The following is an 18243-nucleotide window of genomic DNA, read 5'->3' as shown; positions in this document are numbered from 1 at the left end:
TGCTCAGAATGACTAAGTAAAATTGAATCGTGCAAGTATAAATTGATTTCACTGTTTCATGTCCACTCACCTCACAAGACAGAAACATCTGGTTATCTTGTCTGTGTCATTTTAAAGCCAAAGCCAAATTTTTCTTAAAATAAAGTAATTGTAAATAATTTAAAATTAAAATCTGGTCTCCGTGGGAAAACTGAGGTTTCCTATGTATTACTGTTTTAACTTGAGACAAATTAATATATTTTTATCCACAAAACGAGGCCCTGGCAGACAAAAAACCACTGCCTTAGAGAAATTACCGTGCATTTACCGTGTGGTGGTCATCATCGGGCTCCCTCAGGTCAGGGCTCTCCCTGTGGATTCGATGGCGGGAGCTGGGCGGAGAGAGGGAGGAGAGGGAGTGCTCGGGGCTGCTGGCAGACAGAGCGTACGGTGAGCCAGCTGGACTGTCCTCTCTCAGGGGAGACCCTACAACACAGGGGTGGACACATGCACACACATGGAGTTTAGTGAAGACAGTTTGGTGTGGAGCTTAGGCCTTGTTTTGTTTGGACAGGAGTGTGAAGAAAATACATGTTTACTGTGGGTTGGAGACAAAAACATCTGTGCACATCCCACTGACTTTGTACTAGATGACAGGCAGAAAACAAGAGTGGGAATGACAGGATGAAGGACAGATGAGGAGATAGCGAGGGGGAAGCGAGAGACAGCAGAGCTAGATAGTGAGGGACAGGGAAATCAAGTAGAGCCGGAGATAAATTAATATGAAGATGAGAGCCATCAATTGCCCAAGGTCATTCAAACTAGATAGAACACACACATGCGCACACACTTTCCTGAAGGTGTGCACCTACAACGACTAAACTGCAGTAGCCACAGGACACATCCTCTTTTTAGTACACTGTGTATTTGTATATTCAGCCTGATGTTATGATAATGACTTCTAGGTTCAAGGTTAAAGCATTGGTTTTTTTTTTACGAGAACATTTTGGGGTACCAGCGACTGACGATACAGTGCTTAGAAGAAGGTGGACTGAACCAAATGAGTGATGTAAACTGTGTTTCAGTTTACTATCAGTTTAATTAAGATTGCAGTAAAAACCAATTTCCTTAGGAAGGATAATAAAGCTTTGTCCTGCTCATTCCCTGGGCTGTTGCTCTTGTTGGCAGGCGCAGTAACTGTATTGTGTTCAAATGTCCACATGAGGGCAGCAGCAGCTCTTCCCGCCATGTACACTGATCTGCTGCTGTTTTCAGCCCCTGATATTTGTCCTTTTTCTGAAGCTTCATCTGTCAGTTACTTCAACCACACTATTTGTTCAGCATGTTCCATAATTTGCTCACAACCATAAATCAAGACACCCACACTCCACTTGATATTGGCCTCAATTCAACTTTTTAAAAAAATCCTGACTGGAGGGAAATAATTGATTTGTCAGGTAAAATAGGAGTGGCTCTGCTGGTGCAGTGCATTCCCATCCCCCAGTTTCCCTGCGGCACAGATCCTGAATCATTTTGATTGGGGTTGTGACTGGTGGAGCTAATCAAGCAGAAATCTGAAAGTGGCATATCGGCCGAGTCCGCCTTAAAATGTTTTTGATGTGCGAATAGATTATCTATCATTCGATCTCACACCTACCTGCTTCTACTGTCTTTGTGAATGAGTGTCTCACCTTTGTGGTCATTCCTCTGTGTGTCCATCTTGTCAAGACTGTCAAGAAGCCCATCGATCTGTGTCTTTATCAGAGTCAGCTCCTTTTTAATCACCTGCAACTCCTCCATGCCCACTGCAGGGACAGAGAGAGAGAGAGAGAGAGAGAGAGAGAGCAAAAAAGTAAGGGACATTATGAAATTACACAACCTGAACATTTCTTTAGGGAGAGCTTTAAAGGAATAGTTAGACAAACTGGGAAATGTGCTTATTTTCTTTCATTCAGAGAGTTAGAAGAGAAGATTAATACCACTCTCATGTTATTTCAGTAAATATGAAGCTAACCCCAGCAGGTGGTTAGCTTAGCTTAGCATAAAGACTGGAAGCAAGTGGAAAGAGCTATCTTGGCTCCGTCCAAATGTAACAAAATCCACCTACCAGCATCTTCTAAAGCACACTAATTAACACATTACATCACGTTTGTTTAATCAGTATAAAAACTGAAGTGTAAAAACGTCAAGGACTGTAAACTTGACACAGTGACTTCCTGGGGTCTTGTCGTCACTGTGAGGTTGCCAGGCAACCAGCGGTTGAGACTCAAGGATGTTACTGTGCCCAGCCAAGAAATAATAACATAACCCCCCGTAAAAACACAACTTGTCGTTTTTACATTTCAGTTTTTGTACAGATTAATCAAACAAGATATAATGTGTTAATTAGTGCACTTTAGAGGTGCTGGTCAGCAGATTTATTTTTACCTTTCGACAAAGCCTGTTTGGCTACCTGTTTCCCCCTGCTTCCAGTCTGTATGGCTTTAACTTTACATTTGTGGTATGGTACAGACTTGAGAGTGATTTTGATCTCGTCATCTAACTCTCAGCAAGAAAGAGAATACGCATATTTCTCAAAATGTCTAATTACTACTTTCCAAAATGCGACTGTGAAAGAAGAAAAGTACATACAAAGTAAACCATTTGGAGTATTTTATATTAAAACACTGCATGTTGGCATTATGTTTGATGTTATGAACTACTTGGGCAGTATGTGCAGAATTTATTTGTGTTTTTGATTAGCCACTCAGGTTCAGATTTAGGTGTCATGTAGCCGTGGTTTGAATACAGTTCAGTTCCCCCACTGCATTGTTTGTCTCATCAAAGCAGCATCAGAGAAGAAGAGGTTAAAACTGTTGACCGTTCGAACTTCAGCACCTAGAAATTATGTGCTGTGACTTCAGTAAAATACACACAGCAATGGTTTAAATCTGCCGCATCTAATGCAATTCATATTCATATTACTCACACTTAGCTGTGGTTGAACTAGTGGAGTGGGCTCTGGAGCTTTTGGAGTGGGTTCTGTCTCGACTGCGTCTGTGCCCGGTGGAGTAGGAAGAGGAACGGGATCGCTTGGCCAGACGAGGTCCCAGGGGCAGGGGAGACAGGGATGCTGGCACACGCTGGTAGTCATACACCCTAGAAATTTAGTAGATACAATTTTAAAACAACTTATCTTGTGTTCATGCAGCAAGTTTGCTGAATTTGTGGGAATGTGCTCTGTGATTTTACGCAGAATCTGAAATCATGATTAAAGACAGCCTGCTCACATGCATGAGGATGAGAGAAACAACATAATTAGCCATTGGTGAAAATAACTAAACTGAACATATAGATGGACAGCAGAGAAGATGATTGTTCTGCAGATAGTTTGAGCTGTCCACAGCCTCTGTTCTCTGTGAGAAAGGTGCAAAGCTTTTAAAGCCACTATTTAAACCTACAGATGGTCTCACACTCACACAAGATTACATTAACCTTAACCAGATACTGATACAAGGCACAGTACAATGATTCGAATCGAATATCTAGTCAGATTACTAGTCTTATTTTTATTCTTTGGTAGAACAGTTTCTGATTAAAATCAAAATTTTGCCAATTTTAAACTGAATTTTATTCAGGTACGACTGCCTGTGTTTAGACACTTAACATTTGAGAACTTTGGCGTATTGTACTAAAACATGTTTATATTTCTTAAAATAAGGCATTAAGAAAGGCATTATTCTGGTATCAGTACTGAAACTCAGGTATTGTATTGGAACTAATATTGAAAAATATCAAACCCAGCTCAAACAAGAGGGTGATACAAGCTGGAAAAAAGAGACATTAAAGGAAAGAAGTGGCAAAAAAGAAAAGCATCTGTTCAAGCATCTCTTACATAAATATGGATATTTATATTCTATGTTCCTTTGTCTTTCATTTTCTATCTCTGCTTCTCTCTCGTGCTGGCGTTGACTCCTCCCTGTGGACAGCTCCATGTCTCTATCTGTCACTGAATGTAATTGGTTCTGTCAGGGCCAATCAATAGCTCCCCGCCAGGCTAGTAGTGCTGGTGACAGGAGGTGCATCACAGTCAAACTCTGTAGTGCTTACAGAAACGACACTGTCTTTTGTGCATGTGTGTTTGTGTATGTTTCAATAGAAATAGAGGTGATGTGATGGAAGCAGAGAGTGATTTGATCTCTCATTTGACCTTGACACTCATTGACCCAATGACCAGGTGAAACACAGCTACAACGGAAGCGTGGGAACTACGCAATCAAACCTGTACGAATGATTGTACTAATGTTTCTATTTAATTGTAGCAGCTGTAAATGCAGCACCAGATTGTGAGTGATTTGAATAAAAAAAACAACCAAAAAGTATAGCCAGGGTTTCTGCTGTGTTCACCAAACTAAATTTAAGACTTTTTAAGACCTTTTTAATACCACATAGAATGAAATGTAATGCCTTTTTCACGGTCATACCCGTCAAAGAATGACAATGAAAATTAGGCCTGCTGTATATAACAATAATTTCTAGTATAATCAGTCAATTAACGTGGCCTGGATCTAGATAAGTGACAGAAAATTGATGGATGGATGAACCAATTTAAAAATAATTTAAGTTAATTTAAGTTTTCAATAAAATTGACATTATGTGACAATAAGTTTACTAGCTACTGTGGAAAATATTCAAGACTTAAGGCGAATTAAATTTAAGACTTTTTTGAGGGAACTGAATTTGGGGCTTTTGAAGACCTTCGGATGACAAAATCTTGATCCTTTAGATCAAGGGGTCAGTTCAGAATGATTTCAGACGCATTATGATTGATGCTCTGTGTTAATGACAATCCATCTCAACTGGATCCACTCACAATTTGGACATACCTGGATCGAGGACAGTCTGAGCACAGCCTAAATGGTTTCCGCAAAGCCAAAAGCTTTGAAAAGCTCTTCTGCTGTATATCACAAGCCAACAACAGGGAAGCAAGCTGTCAGCTGCAAGAACTTAGAGTCGGACATTAATGTAGATTTACTGATTGAGCTGTTAGCCAGTCAGTCAGATGCACCCCGGCTTCCTGAAAAGTTTTCTCTATTGTTTTCTGTTCTCTTATATTCTGTGAAGCATCTCTACTTGATACAGTTATTTCTGCACAGACTGTTCTTAGTGCATCCACAGTCTTCACACACAGACAAACACAAATCATATTGTCACGTAAGGATGAAGTGTATTAGGCCATCATAAGTGTGTGAGATTAGAGGCTTTGAGCATTGTCCATGTGGGGAGACACAGAGACCAAAGACTTATGCGAGTTTAAAGTCCTTTAGAGCAGTTTGCAGGGGCAGATAGACAATGTGTTGTTACACCAGCTTTGAAGTGTCATCTCAGAGAATGGAAGCTCAGACAATAAGAGACTGTAGACGAGGGAGGATTACAGAAAAGTGTGTGAGTGTGTGTGAGAGGGAGTGTTTGTCTCTATGGATTAGACCCCACACGGAAAGCAGCATTGTCAACTCGAGCTGTTATCTGTGTGTTGAGAGACACTTTTCTTTCATGTTCGCACAAGAGGACAGCGGACAAAAACAGTCATTTCTCTCTTCCCCACATATTGATGTGCACGAACAACAAACAAATCCACCACGCACTCACACCCAGAGGCAAACACATGTGTGTACACACATAAATATGCACACATACACACTCACACACAGAGCTGTCAGTGGTGCTAGCAAACAGCATGGGGAATAATCATGCACTGTTAAAAACAAATTGAAAATCAGCGGTGAGTGTTCCCCCTGAGCAAAGACAGAAAAATACAGAGCAAGGCAAACCAAATGAAAAAAACAAAACAAAGAAAAGATGACAGTTAATACTCACAGCAACAGCGTATCGATATGTGTGAGAAAGGCAATGGAATGAAGTGTATATTCTGTGTGCGTGTGTGTGTGTGTGTGTGTGTGTGTGTGTGTGTGTTCTATGTGGCCGCCTTCTTTTATTCAGATGTGCTGAGTGGCGTGTTTATGAGTGAGGCTTGAGGGATGTAGGAAGGTCCCTGTGCAATTTCAGTGGAGGACCAATAATACAGAGCCACTCTGAGTGGAAGCGCAGTCTAACTGACTACCTCATCTACCGAACCACTGCACTCAACTGTACACTTACGCGTATTCTGCAGTAAAATGGAAACACACGCTGCAAATTAAGTGCCGAGCCAAGAGTTCATGATAAGCTCTCAAACATTACGTTCAATTTCAGTGTTTTTAAGGGGCATTAAGTGACAATGGACTGTAACCTGTGACATTTTCACAACAGAGACCATCATGTTTGTTAAATTATCATTAGCTTTCATGCTAATAAGGCACACTGATGTCTGCGGAAAGTGATCATTGGATCATTCGTATTCACATAAAACACTAGCGACCCACATGTGCTATGGTCAGTTAAAGCTACATGTTACTTAATGCTTAATGTATTGCCTCTAAATGTCAAGGCAACACCTTTAACTTTACATGGATGCAGCTTAAGCAATTGATATAACTGAGTATGAGCTAAACACAGCTTTAGTTTGAGTTAGGATGCTCGAAAGGACCACACATCACAAATCCACCATCTTGGTGTCTTTACAGTAAGTGTGCAACTTTATACATGGAAAATATATCTCTTTGAGTGTGTGTGCATTTGTGTCTGTGTGACAACACTGTAAGCAAAGACGATTGACAGCTGTGTGGCAGACAGCGACGGGGAGCGGAGACAACTGGGGACAGCAAGGGTGAAGAATCTGCTTTAGCCTCTTCCTTTAACCTCCTGTGACATACAGACAAGCAATAAGGTGTGTGAGATGCCATGCGTAGCTCTCTGACAGTACCTGTCATAGTAGTCCTCGTGATAGCTATCATAGTCCAGGTCGAACTCAGATCTGCAGGAGAGGTGGAGAAAGAGACAGAGACAGAGGAGGTGGTAAAGGAGGTTAGTAAAGTATTTGTCAAAACTACATGATGCACTTTTACTGGGGCTATCACATATTTAACTCAACAAACAGTGAGCTTGGTAGGTGAGTCAGTGTGTAATTGTGTGTGGGCCTCAACAGAGTTATATGGTACAATCACTTCATCTGGAAAGAATGCTGTGTTCATGATCTCCAGCCAGCCAGAAAAAGACATTGGATTTGTTCTGCTGCAGCATCCAAGGTGGAAAATCCATAGTCTCGTGCTCCAACTATACCACTCACTGAGCACCTCTATGTGTGAGCATGGTGAGGCAAGCTGTGAGGCATGTGTGTGTGTGTGTGAGAGAGAGAGAATCAGAGACAGGTGAGTGATGTGACAGGGGTGAACTTATAATGGCTGGTAGCTGGTGTGTACCTGAGGAACAGACCAGAGAAAGTGAAGGAGAGACAAGTGACACTAAGCCAGAGTGAGATCACATTCTGGTGTGTCAGACCTCAGCATTCCTCGCCAATCCCCAGAGTCGCTAATAATCCCTCCATGTTGCTCACCCTCCCTCTGTCTCTCTTTGTCTCTCACGCTGACTCACTCCCTCTATCCGTGTTTGTCAGTCTTTCATTTATCTGTCATGCTTTCTCTTTGTTTAAACTCACCTCACTTTCTCCATTTCTATCTCAGTCTCGCTTTTGCCAGTTCATTTCGATTCAATTCAAGAACTTTACTTACAAGATAACCATACCATATATTCACATCCAATTAACAGCCCATGTTCAGACAATTACACACATATCGCGCACACACAGACAAACATCACAGGGTTGTGTTTGGGTCTCTTGAGCTGAAGTGTAGACTTATTTTGGAGTGGACCGTAATCACGTCTCCTCCAGCATCACTCCCACAGACTCTTCTCTGTCTCATACCAGCTGGTTTTCAGAGCTCAGGAGACAGGAAAGCACAAAATAATTCATAACAAGTACTCATGTCTGAGCTGGACACTTGCCAAAAATGAAAAGCGTAATTTCAATCCAATTTAAAGACTGTCTTCTGTTATCCTACTTGAAATGGAGGAGGTCTATGTTGTTCTAGCTTGATTCTTATGCATTTAAGGACAAAAGCAAGGAGAGGATTTCTAGTGAATTCTCCTTTTACATCCTGTACCGGTTAAGGACACACTGGCAGAAGGACAGAGGACAAGGGAAACAGTAACTCCACAGCTCCACAGCTGAGCTGAGCTTTCTGTTCTCCAAGTGAATTCAGCCAGAAGAGAGATAGAAAATAACAGCTCTTCACCGAAATCCTCACTGAGGGGGAACTAAGCTGCTTTTCACTCTGTGTTTGTTTCTTTCACATTGGCACTCACTGGTTTTCCTTTGCGATTGTAGTGTTTGTAGGGCTATGTGGCAGACGAAGAAAAGGCTTTTTATAATGTTTAGCATTTATTCTTTTTTAATTTCTGTTGTCTCGTCTGGCATTTTTTCAGGCAACGTTTGGCTGCATATTTTTTTAGACGTTTTAATATTTAAATTCCACTTTATTCTCTCTGTGAAGCACTTTTTACTTTCACATATAACAGTTATTATTATTATTATTATTATTATTAATATATGTGAGTAATTTTTGCATTTCAGTTAATCAGTTAATCAGTTAATGTATGTCATATACATCAATTAGTTATTATTTAACTACTAAATGTTGAATAATAAATATTTGGTTATCCATTTTGTAATGACGGTCAGGTCATTAAACACGTCACCATGGCACAGTAATGATATGACACAAACAGGTATTTTAATATGATTTAGACACAATAAATCAGTGACAGGTAAGCACAACCCATTTAGACCGTAATTACATCCAAAATAAGCAGCCAAGTGCCTGGGTCACTGTGTGTGTGTGTGTGTGTGTGTGGGAGAGAGAGAGAGCGAGAGAGAGAGAGAGGCAGATGGACAGCAGGGTCACTAAAGGCTAATTAATTTCTTTTCATAATTTCTCAAGTGCCAAAGCAATCCATTAGACATGGCTGGCTATAAATCATCTCAACCTCAGCATGCCTGTGTGTGTGTGTGTGTGTGTGTGTGTGTGTGTGTGTGTGTGTGTGTGTGCGTGCGTGTGTACATTAGCCAAAGACAAGTTGCTTTTTGTGAACAAAACATCCCAGAGATTTCCTCCAACATGCACACTCAACACCCCCCAGAAGGCAGAAGACCATCAGTTTCACAACAGCTGAATATATGGAAGAACCTCGAAGGTGTGTGTGTGTGTGAATGACTGTGAGATGAATTATTAGAGATGCAGTTGAATTGGCTTAGAGCCTTGACAGATGCAATTTAAATCTCAATGACAATGAATCAAAGTGACATTTTATGTGAGATTCTTGTTTTGTTGATTGTGGTGACATCTTCTGTGATAAATAATCACTGCTGTAGTCTTTTGTCCTGCACTTCTTTACAATCAATTCACAACATTGTCAACATTTCTTTGTATAGTTATCAGACTAGACAGTTATTGTGATGGTTGTTGATTTACATTTCAATTTAAATCATTTCAATTTAAATCATGCAAAGTTATGTTTAAATAATGCACGTTTAGTTAATGAAAGAAGATTAATGAGAATGGTCCTGAAATAACGAATGATAATAAATAAAGAATGGTGTAGATTTCCAGATCATATAAAATGCGGGTGTGAGTACTGCATTCATCACTAGTGATGAACTGTTAAGAGTAGAATAGTTAACTGAATCTAAGCAGAATGTCTTTAAATTGCATCACCATAATCCAGAACTGGTTTTGTTTCTGTACAAAATGGTAATCTTCTTTTTTAATTAAACCCTGATTTGAACATTTCTGATATTGACAACTTCTAGTACTAAAAACAAAAAGACATGGTCACAAACCTTGCTGCTGCCCCACCCCAGCGAACAAATCCACCTCAGCAACACAGGGCTGAGAGCACCACATAGACTAAGCCAACCACCAAGATTATTTCATTAATCTGACAACAAAAACATAATTTCTAATTGAACAGAATCAGCAACACGGGATAAAAAGCTACCATCAGCATACTATTCAGAATATTAAGCAAAAAAGAGACAAAATAAGTTATATAAATGATGAGCAGCACAAGCTTCAGAATGAATTCTTGCAGCATAAGGAATCCAAATGATCTACCTCATTCACTGACTTCTGTCTGATAATCACTCTTGGACCAGTTACTGACATCACTTTTGAAGCTGACAGAGTTTGACACGATCAGCTGTATCTTTCATACATCCATCAACACAGAGGTAAAGTGTTTCTTACTGCTGCATTCCAGTGGTGGTCGTTGTGTAGGGGAGCCTCCCAGGATGCACTGTGGCGATGGTTTTATGAACGTTAAGTCTCATGTTGTGTGTGTGCCTGCATTTTTAATAGTGTTAATATGCCCCTCATTGTGTTCCTTAACATATCCATTGTTCCCCACACCCTCACCTGCTGTCACACTATTAGCAAATGCAGTCAGACTGCGAGTGAAATTGTGTCTACAACTGGTCACTTTCTCCCCAATATGCATACAATGGGTTTGTTGCTCATGGTGTGCCTGTTGCTACCAAAGAAGCTACTGTTCAGATTAAAATCTGCCTTCCATTGAGTTTTTTATGGTCTGAATTTAGAAATCCACTCATGTTTTTTTCCTGTTTTACTAATAAAACAGAGCAAAAAACCCCCAGAACAGCTGCAACAAATAATGCATGTAATAAAAACTAGTGAGAATCAACATCAGACCTTGCAGACTGTCCCCTTTCTTTTGCTTTTACGTCTGAATTTTTTCACACGTATTAACAAACTTGTTCTGTCATGCTTTCTCCTGTTAAGAAATAATTCTAGGATGAGACATATTCCCTCCTTTAAAGTTCTGAGAAATTAATCCATGCTTTTGTGTCTTCACACTCAGATGTCTGTAATTCTCTATATGCTTGCCTCAGCCAAGGAGCAGCAGCTCGTCTTCAGCTGGTTCAAAACACTGCAGTTCATCTTCTAACAAAGAGAAAGCACAGGGAGCACATTACTCCAATGTTGGCATCTCTCTATTATCTACCAGTGGAGTTTAGAATTAAACATAAAACTCTGGTAATTACCTATCAAGGTATTACCTATCATCCAATTTAATGGACATTTTTAAAAAAAACTTCCTCCTTCACTTTCAGACTGATATATTTCCTGTCTTGTTTACCAGTTATTCCTGGATTAAATTTAAGTTGTATTTTTAGCCATTACAACCCTGCCTCGCTTGCTTTGTGGTTAATGGTTTTAAGAGTAAAACGCTGTACAGTTTGTTTTGAAAAGTACTATGTAAATAAATCTTTGTTACTTACATACCTAAGCTTCCCTCACTGCTCCTTGGTGGATCTGTATGGATGTATGAATACATTTTCTTATGCTCCACAAAATCCTGAATCCTGAGACAAAAGTAAACAAATAATACTCAGATGAAATTCTAGTGCTGCAACTTTACTGCTGGTGATTATGGTCTAATAGCAAAATTCATTCAAGAGTGTGCACAAAGCTTCCCTGTCTTTTTTTGACAAACATAATGTGGTACTTCTCGTGCTCTGACCAAGGTCTGTGTGACCGAAAGATTAGACAATAAACTGGGTTTTTCTTCTTAGTTGTGGATTATATGCGTTGGGTCACAGGAAAATAGGGAGCAGGAGGAGAGAGTGAGAGACATGCTGATGGGTTGGATAGAAAAAATTAAGACCTGGCATAATGACAGTCCAAGACAGCTGCTGGTTAGGAGCCTTTCCATGTTCCCTCTAAGTTTCATTGCCCCTTAAAGTCCCAGCAGTGAGTCACAGAGCTCCATATCTTTTGTGATAGAAACGCGATTGTTCCCTAATCAAGTGGTTATTATGATGTCATATAACTATGACAGTGATGGTCCCCTAACCTTATCAAAGTAGTGTCATAGTACAGCCATACCACTCCAAGTGTCTCTGTCTGTTTGTCCCCTGTTGGTTCCCCTCCTGTGTTTGTCTGTGTATGTGTGTGCTGGTGGGGCGTGGCCTCTGGTGAACCTCCACTCAGAATCTGACACACCTGCTACTCATCTGCTGCTACTCACCTGTTCTCCATCCACCAATCAAGACCATGCAGTATATCTACCTGGCTCTTCTCACCAGCCTTTGCCAGATTGTCTGTTAACACTAGTGGTACTATGGCTTGGCTGCTGGCATTGCTTTATAGAAGGTTTTCCTGCATGTTTCCTGAATCCTTGACTAATCCTCTGACTCCTTGTGTTCAGGTTCAGTCCTCAAACCGACACCGGCTATCCAGAGACTTCAGCCTGCTGTCTTCGCCCAGTCTACCTGCTCACCTGAGTTTCGCTCCACACACCTGGTTACTCTTTCGACTTGTTCACACAATAAACCGAAACTAACCACTTCAACTCTCTCTGTTGTCGAGTCATGCTTTTGGGTCATTTTAAACCAAATCATGATCTTTCCACTAACTTGTTTTAATGCCTAGACCTAACCAAACCTTAACCATAGTATAGTCAGATCATAAGACTGTTTTATTTGGTGATTTGTAACAGCTTTGGAAGGCACTGACGAACGATGTCATCTTGTTCATAGTGGCATCAGGTCAGCAAATGCTTATGTGTCATTCTGGAGGGCATAGACAAATGACATTTTGTTGTTTAATTTAAAAGATGTGTTGAATCTGACACAAGTATTTTACATGGCTTTATAGTAAAGACAAGTATCTTCACTAGAACCTGAAAACCCAGCTGCAAAAACAGTGTGCGTTTATTGATCAACATGGCCCCCTATCAAGAGTCATAGTAAAATATGACAAACACAACAAAGCCAAATAATCATGAGAGAACACATTGGAATACAACCCACACCTACACAGAGAGACTGACAGCAGCATGCAGTCAAGAAGAAATGAGATTACTGTGTGTAAAAACTGTGCAGTGGGATTTTTCTTCTTGCCCTGCCAAAAAATGAGAAAACTACATTTGTGTTCATGGATTGACAATTGGGGGTGAGAGAAAGAGAAGAAAGAGATACCACGGGATGTTAAGAGTGAGTATGATCACGATGAGAGCAGAGAAGCTTTGATGGGGGAGGAGGGGAAGATGAAGGGAGTGCTGGCAGCTCGTTCTCTCTCTCAGACACTCTCTAAGGACTGACTGAGCTAATCTACTCCCTCTTTCCCTTTCATTTAATCACTGTCACTGTTATTCTCTCCATTTCACTCACATTCACAATTTCTTCCTCTAAGTCATTACATTTTTTGTAAAATGCACATGAGTGATGCTTCAGACACACCTACCAGTATTCAATACACACATGCATATAAGTATGCGCATATAGACGCAGATAATTGCGATAACAAAACAGATGGATTCATGTCAATTATATGTTATTTTGTATGCCACAGAAACAATGCCAATCATCTCCAATTATTTCATATTAGCTACATACACCAATTCTCTCTGGTTGGGGTTTTACACACATAAAAACATGTACTGTCAATATGTGTCAACTGTCAGACTTTTCTAAACTGTTTACACTGTTGTAACTACACTATCCCTGTTATATATCTGGTTCCATTGAAGGCAATATTGCAAATCAATGTGCAAGACTGCCCAATATGGCAATATTGTATTTACAGGATTTTTGTAATGAAATTCCTTGATTTTCTCATCTGACATTACTTGACATTCCCATCTGGTTATTTTATCTATAAAAGATTTATCTAATGAATTATCATGATAAATATGATATCACAGTATCAAGTTACCCACACCATTATAAAAGATTTCATCCATATTGTCAACCCCTACACACAGACACACGGCAGCTTTTACAACTCATCCTAAGGGAGAATTAACATTTGACAAAGAGCATCTTTATAATTTCCTGAGGACCCACTTAAACATGCAGCGATTGCACACTCTGCTGCTTTAATCAATGACGTGTGCAGGATAGTAGCCGATCAATAACACATCACCATGTAATTTGCTCCTTGACATCCATTACTGCTTGGCCCACTGATCTGCATCATTTGGATATACTGTATGTACTGCAGGATGGTGATATACACCTACAGGCCTAGAGCATGAGAGGTACGAGACTAATGGCAACTCCAGGAGCTCATACATTTATATCTTAAATGCATCAAGGTTAAATTATGGCCTTAGAGCAATTTATTCAGTCTGAGAAATAGAGGTACATAGATAAGGGTTGTGTGTCAGATTGCACTTTAGTTTAAGTAGCCCTGACTGGCTGACAGCCCTTTAGGTTTGATTGCAGCCACACCATCAGGAAGACGAGCAGACGAGCAGTGCATTGATGGAGAGGAGGTGGGGGAGTGCTGCTGCATCAATAAGGCATTGAACAGGAGCCAGGACTAGAGCTGGAGTATAACAGGCAGTACATATCAGACAACAGGCACGCATCAGGGAACAGGAGACTCAATAAAGAGTGTCCCACAAGATTTTTTCTTCTTTGTCCATCAGAATGAATCCCTCTTGTCCTCTCATAGGTGTACTCATCAGTGGTAAACTAACACTCAAATGGCAGAAGGAGGCAGTGGCACATTTCCAAAGCTCTCAAACAAGAGAGGATAACGTGTAGAGGACAGGGAGAGTAAGAAAGAACGAGTGGAGTGTTTGTTAAAGAGACAAGGAGGATGGAGCAAGCCCCCAGGATGTGCACCCGGCTTTGAAGCCAAATTGACATAGTGGCTGGACCGTGTAATTACAACTTCTGGGTCTGTCACATATTGCACACCGGCCCAAAAAGACTTTTTCCCATAGACTTACATTGTGAAAGAGACATCTGTAAATCAGCAGATCTTTTTTTTTTCATTTATCTGATAAGTTTGGTTATCTGATGCTATCCACGTTTATATACAATCTATGGCTGGGAGGCAGGATTAAAGGAAATGCTAGTGTGCTTGCTCTATGGGCTACGGAAGTTATGCGGAAGATCCAGGTAATTTTATACCCGGAAGCCAAACTTTTTTGGCTTCATGCGCCACTGAACTTTCATAGGAAAGAACGGGGCCCTGCCGCTGATGCTGTATCCAGTTCTCTTGGAATGAGTCAGATTCCCCTACAGCTGTCAGGGTGTGGACATTCCTGACTGATACAGTGGGCTTGTAGGATCAGCCATGGCAGGGACGAGGCATGATGTAGCATGGTATGGTTACTGTTTGATTAGCCAACCAGCCAAAGAATATCAGAGCTGGAAATAATGAGCCAGTCTCATGAATCAGCCTGTGTTTTTAGCATCATTACCAGCGAACAGTGATGGAAAACTGGCAGTTTTATTATTACTCGATGTGTGAAAAATGTCGGTTTGACACAATTAAGTCATGAGCGACAATATTTTTAAATGTTTTCCCACAAGGGAAGATGGTGTCATTATAGTCTGTAACCATTAAACCTTAATGTCACCATTTGCAGCAGGGCTTTGATCACACAGCAACTGAAGAGGTTCAAAAGATGGAACAGAAGCAGAAGTTCTACAACAGTGAAAACATTAAAAAAACATATCAGTGAGAGGAGGACAAAAGGGAGAGGAGAGGAGCTCAGTTTAAATGGCCCTGGACTGTCAAAACAAAGGATTAACATAATCTGCCTTTCAAATCAGACAGGGTTACAGGTGTTTACTGTGATTAAAAGCCCAAAGAGCTTTTACATTAATTGCTCATTTAGCACTTGCAGGACTTGACATGAATAAATGAATAATACTGTACATGTTTTGTAACCACAATAAAAACCCTTCATATAATCCAGTCTGATCAGGTGCTAGATTTGGCTGGCCTCTACAAATACAAAGCAAGGATAAAAATAAATAAAAAGATCACAGAGCCAAAAACTCCAACCTATGAATTTAAATCACTAGAAGACATACAGTATAATCTACGTCTGTGTGTGTGTGTGTGTGTGTGTGTATGCTACAGTGACTTCTGTGTGAGTGTGCGTGCACAGTATGTGGGTGTAGATATGGCTCCATAAATATGTGCATATGTAGATAAGTGTGGGTTTAGCCTGATGTGTACGTGCTGTACAAATGTGCTCCCCTCAGTAGCATCAACAATGTGGCCTAATCCTCCTGGAGGCAGAGTGTTTGGAGTGGGATAAGTCCAATTTTTTTGCATGACTTGAGACCATCTGCACATAACAAAGTGAGCAAACGATCCTTTAAAAAAAATATTTTTTTAACCAACTTTAAAAAGGTCTTTTGAAATTTAAGCTCATAGTTAGAGCTCATGAAGGAGTTGAGAGGTGGTTGGAAATGAGGGCTGGTTAACATGTCATCTGCCTGTTAATGATGCAGTGCGTGTACTTCTTCGTATATGTGTGGCTTCTCACCAGGAGGGCCAACTGCTTTAGTTTGGTGCCATTCATCAAAAGCTCAAGGGTCTCGCTGGGAGCAGTAATTGGAAATTTCAGAGTTCAGGATATTTAGTGCTAATTAGCAGCATTACACAGCAGTAAGGTGACAAGTGACATCCAGGGCACTTACAGAGACCCTTCCCCTCCACCCATTATCCATAAAGAGCAGGGGCGACTATCCCCGTCAGAACCGACTCAGCGCGCAAAGTTAAAAGGTTACCCAAGGCTGCCTGGAGTAATTAATCCTTCTAGCCTTTTCAACTCTGTCAAGCCCCTGCATCGTTTTTGTGTCCTGAACTATGCTGTTGTCCTGAAATTATTGAAGAATTAAAAGCTAAAAGTCATTTCAGCTCAACTGCATGAAGGGCAAAGCAGCATGGTTGCACCGAACTATAATTAACTTCTTTGCTTGCTACCAAAAGGAAAGTAAAAAAGACAAGACGCTGTCACAAAGATACCAAAGCTCTCTCTCTTTATGTGTGTGTGTGTGTGTGTGTGTGTGTGTGTGTGTGTGCGTGTGTGTAGGGGATATCTAGGGTAAATAATAAGCTGCCATTCAGAAAGGCCCTCACGAGAGCTGTCTGTGGGTTTTAACTGTGATCGACAGGGCTGACATTTACTGAGTCAACCTCTGACTGCAGTGTGCGATCCTCACTGGACAAAACTTTAACCTCAGCTAACATTAGCTATGCTAAGTCAACAACCTCCCTGTATCTGCCTCACTTTTAAGATAGAGATTGAAAGAGGCAGAGAAATCAAAAGTGAAGAGACAGATGTGTTAAAGGAGGGAGACAAGTGTACGACTTTACGTCGAGCACGCTAAGTGCCAGTATCAGTATCATTAATGCATGCATGTATGTGTGCTTGGTTATTTCACTGTAGTTCTGGGTCCTTGGGACATGCAGCCACTTGTACTCACAGACCCACATTTATATACTCACATACTCATCTTCACTCCCTCTATTCACCCTGCTAACCCCCATTACCCCTCTGTGCTGACAGAGAGCTTTTCCAGTCCAGGCCACAGAAAAGGCTCTCCTGCTGCCTCCCAGATGCTGACATGCTCAAAGACACCCCTCCCCTCCTCACTCTTTTTCATTGTACTCCCTTGGTCTCTCATTGCCTGTATTGCCCCCCTTACCCTATCTCTGTGTCATTCTGCAGCTCTCTCTCTCATCAAAATGAACTTTGAGTTAGTTTTCTGTGTGTTCTGGTCTTTGGCGGTGCTCTGTAAAGTTGCTGTCAGCTTCAATCTGGTGACCGGAACAGTGATGAGAAGTGAGAAAAAGCACTGCAAAGTCCAAAATCCTTTAGAAACATGAATGGGAACACTGGCCACTAGACAGTAATAACAGCAAACTGGTGTCCACAAAAGTTATCAAATATCAGCTGATTTTTCATTAGCTCAAAACTTTATGAGTACACACGTTCATAGTGCTTAGGTTCCAACACTCCTGGACTAGAGTGTTTCCAGAGATACTGTGTGGTGAAAGTCACTTTTGAACAACTGTTATATGGTTTTATTTTTTACTCAGCCTGGAGAGGCAGGTTGCTCCCGTAAGCTGACTAAATGCAAGCTGGTATTGATTGTCCTTCCTCTGGCCTTTCACACAGCCTTTGCTGAGGACATATTAAATGTGTTATAAGTCATTAAGAGCTCCAGGCCTCAAATCTCACCTGTCTAACTTAAAATATATTGACATATTGTGCTCTGACAAACTTTTTATTTTTTTGAGCTAGCCTCTAGGTGTGTACTGATGCCCGCGCAGTGTGTGTGTGTGAGTGTGTTTGTTTTTGGGTCTATGCACAGTACACCCTCTCTGTACTGTGCTGAACACTAGAGAGCATGTGTCAGTGTATGGTTGTGTTGGGTACATACAGAGACATTGAATATGTGTGTGTGTGTGTGTGTGTGTGTGTGTGTGTGTGTATACAGGGAGCAGGCTGGTC

The 18243-nt window shown here is 40.9% G+C and overlaps 1 protein-coding gene across 2 annotated transcripts in view; it reads right to left on the bottom strand.

Annotated features, from left to right (window-relative positions):
• si:dkey-234i14.2 (heterogeneous nuclear ribonucleoproteins C1/C2) overlaps window positions 1-18243 on the bottom strand; it is a 32883-nt gene that overhangs the window by 1580 nt on the left and 13060 nt on the right. For both annotated transcript variants that reach the window (XM_044209524.1, XM_044209534.1), the window contains 4 exons: window positions 6821-6871; window positions 2948-3117; window positions 1671-1784; window positions 308-465 (listed from right to left, as the gene is read on the bottom strand). In XM_044209524.1, coding sequence (XP_044065459.1) covers window positions 308-465; window positions 1671-1784; window positions 2948-3117; window positions 6821-6871 — 493 coding nt within the window. The remainder of the gene's footprint in view (window positions 1-307; window positions 466-1670; window positions 1785-2947; window positions 3118-6820; window positions 6872-18243) is intronic.

The sequence above is a fragment of the Siniperca chuatsi genome, linkage group LG1 (genome assembly GCF_020085105.1).
Source record: "Siniperca chuatsi isolate FFG_IHB_CAS linkage group LG1, ASM2008510v1, whole genome shotgun sequence".
In the NCBI taxonomy this organism is placed as follows: Eukaryota; Metazoa; Chordata; class Actinopteri; order Centrarchiformes; family Sinipercidae; genus Siniperca; species Siniperca chuatsi.
Note: the sequence above shows the minus strand (reverse complement) of the source record. Positions and strands in the feature narration are given on the sequence as shown.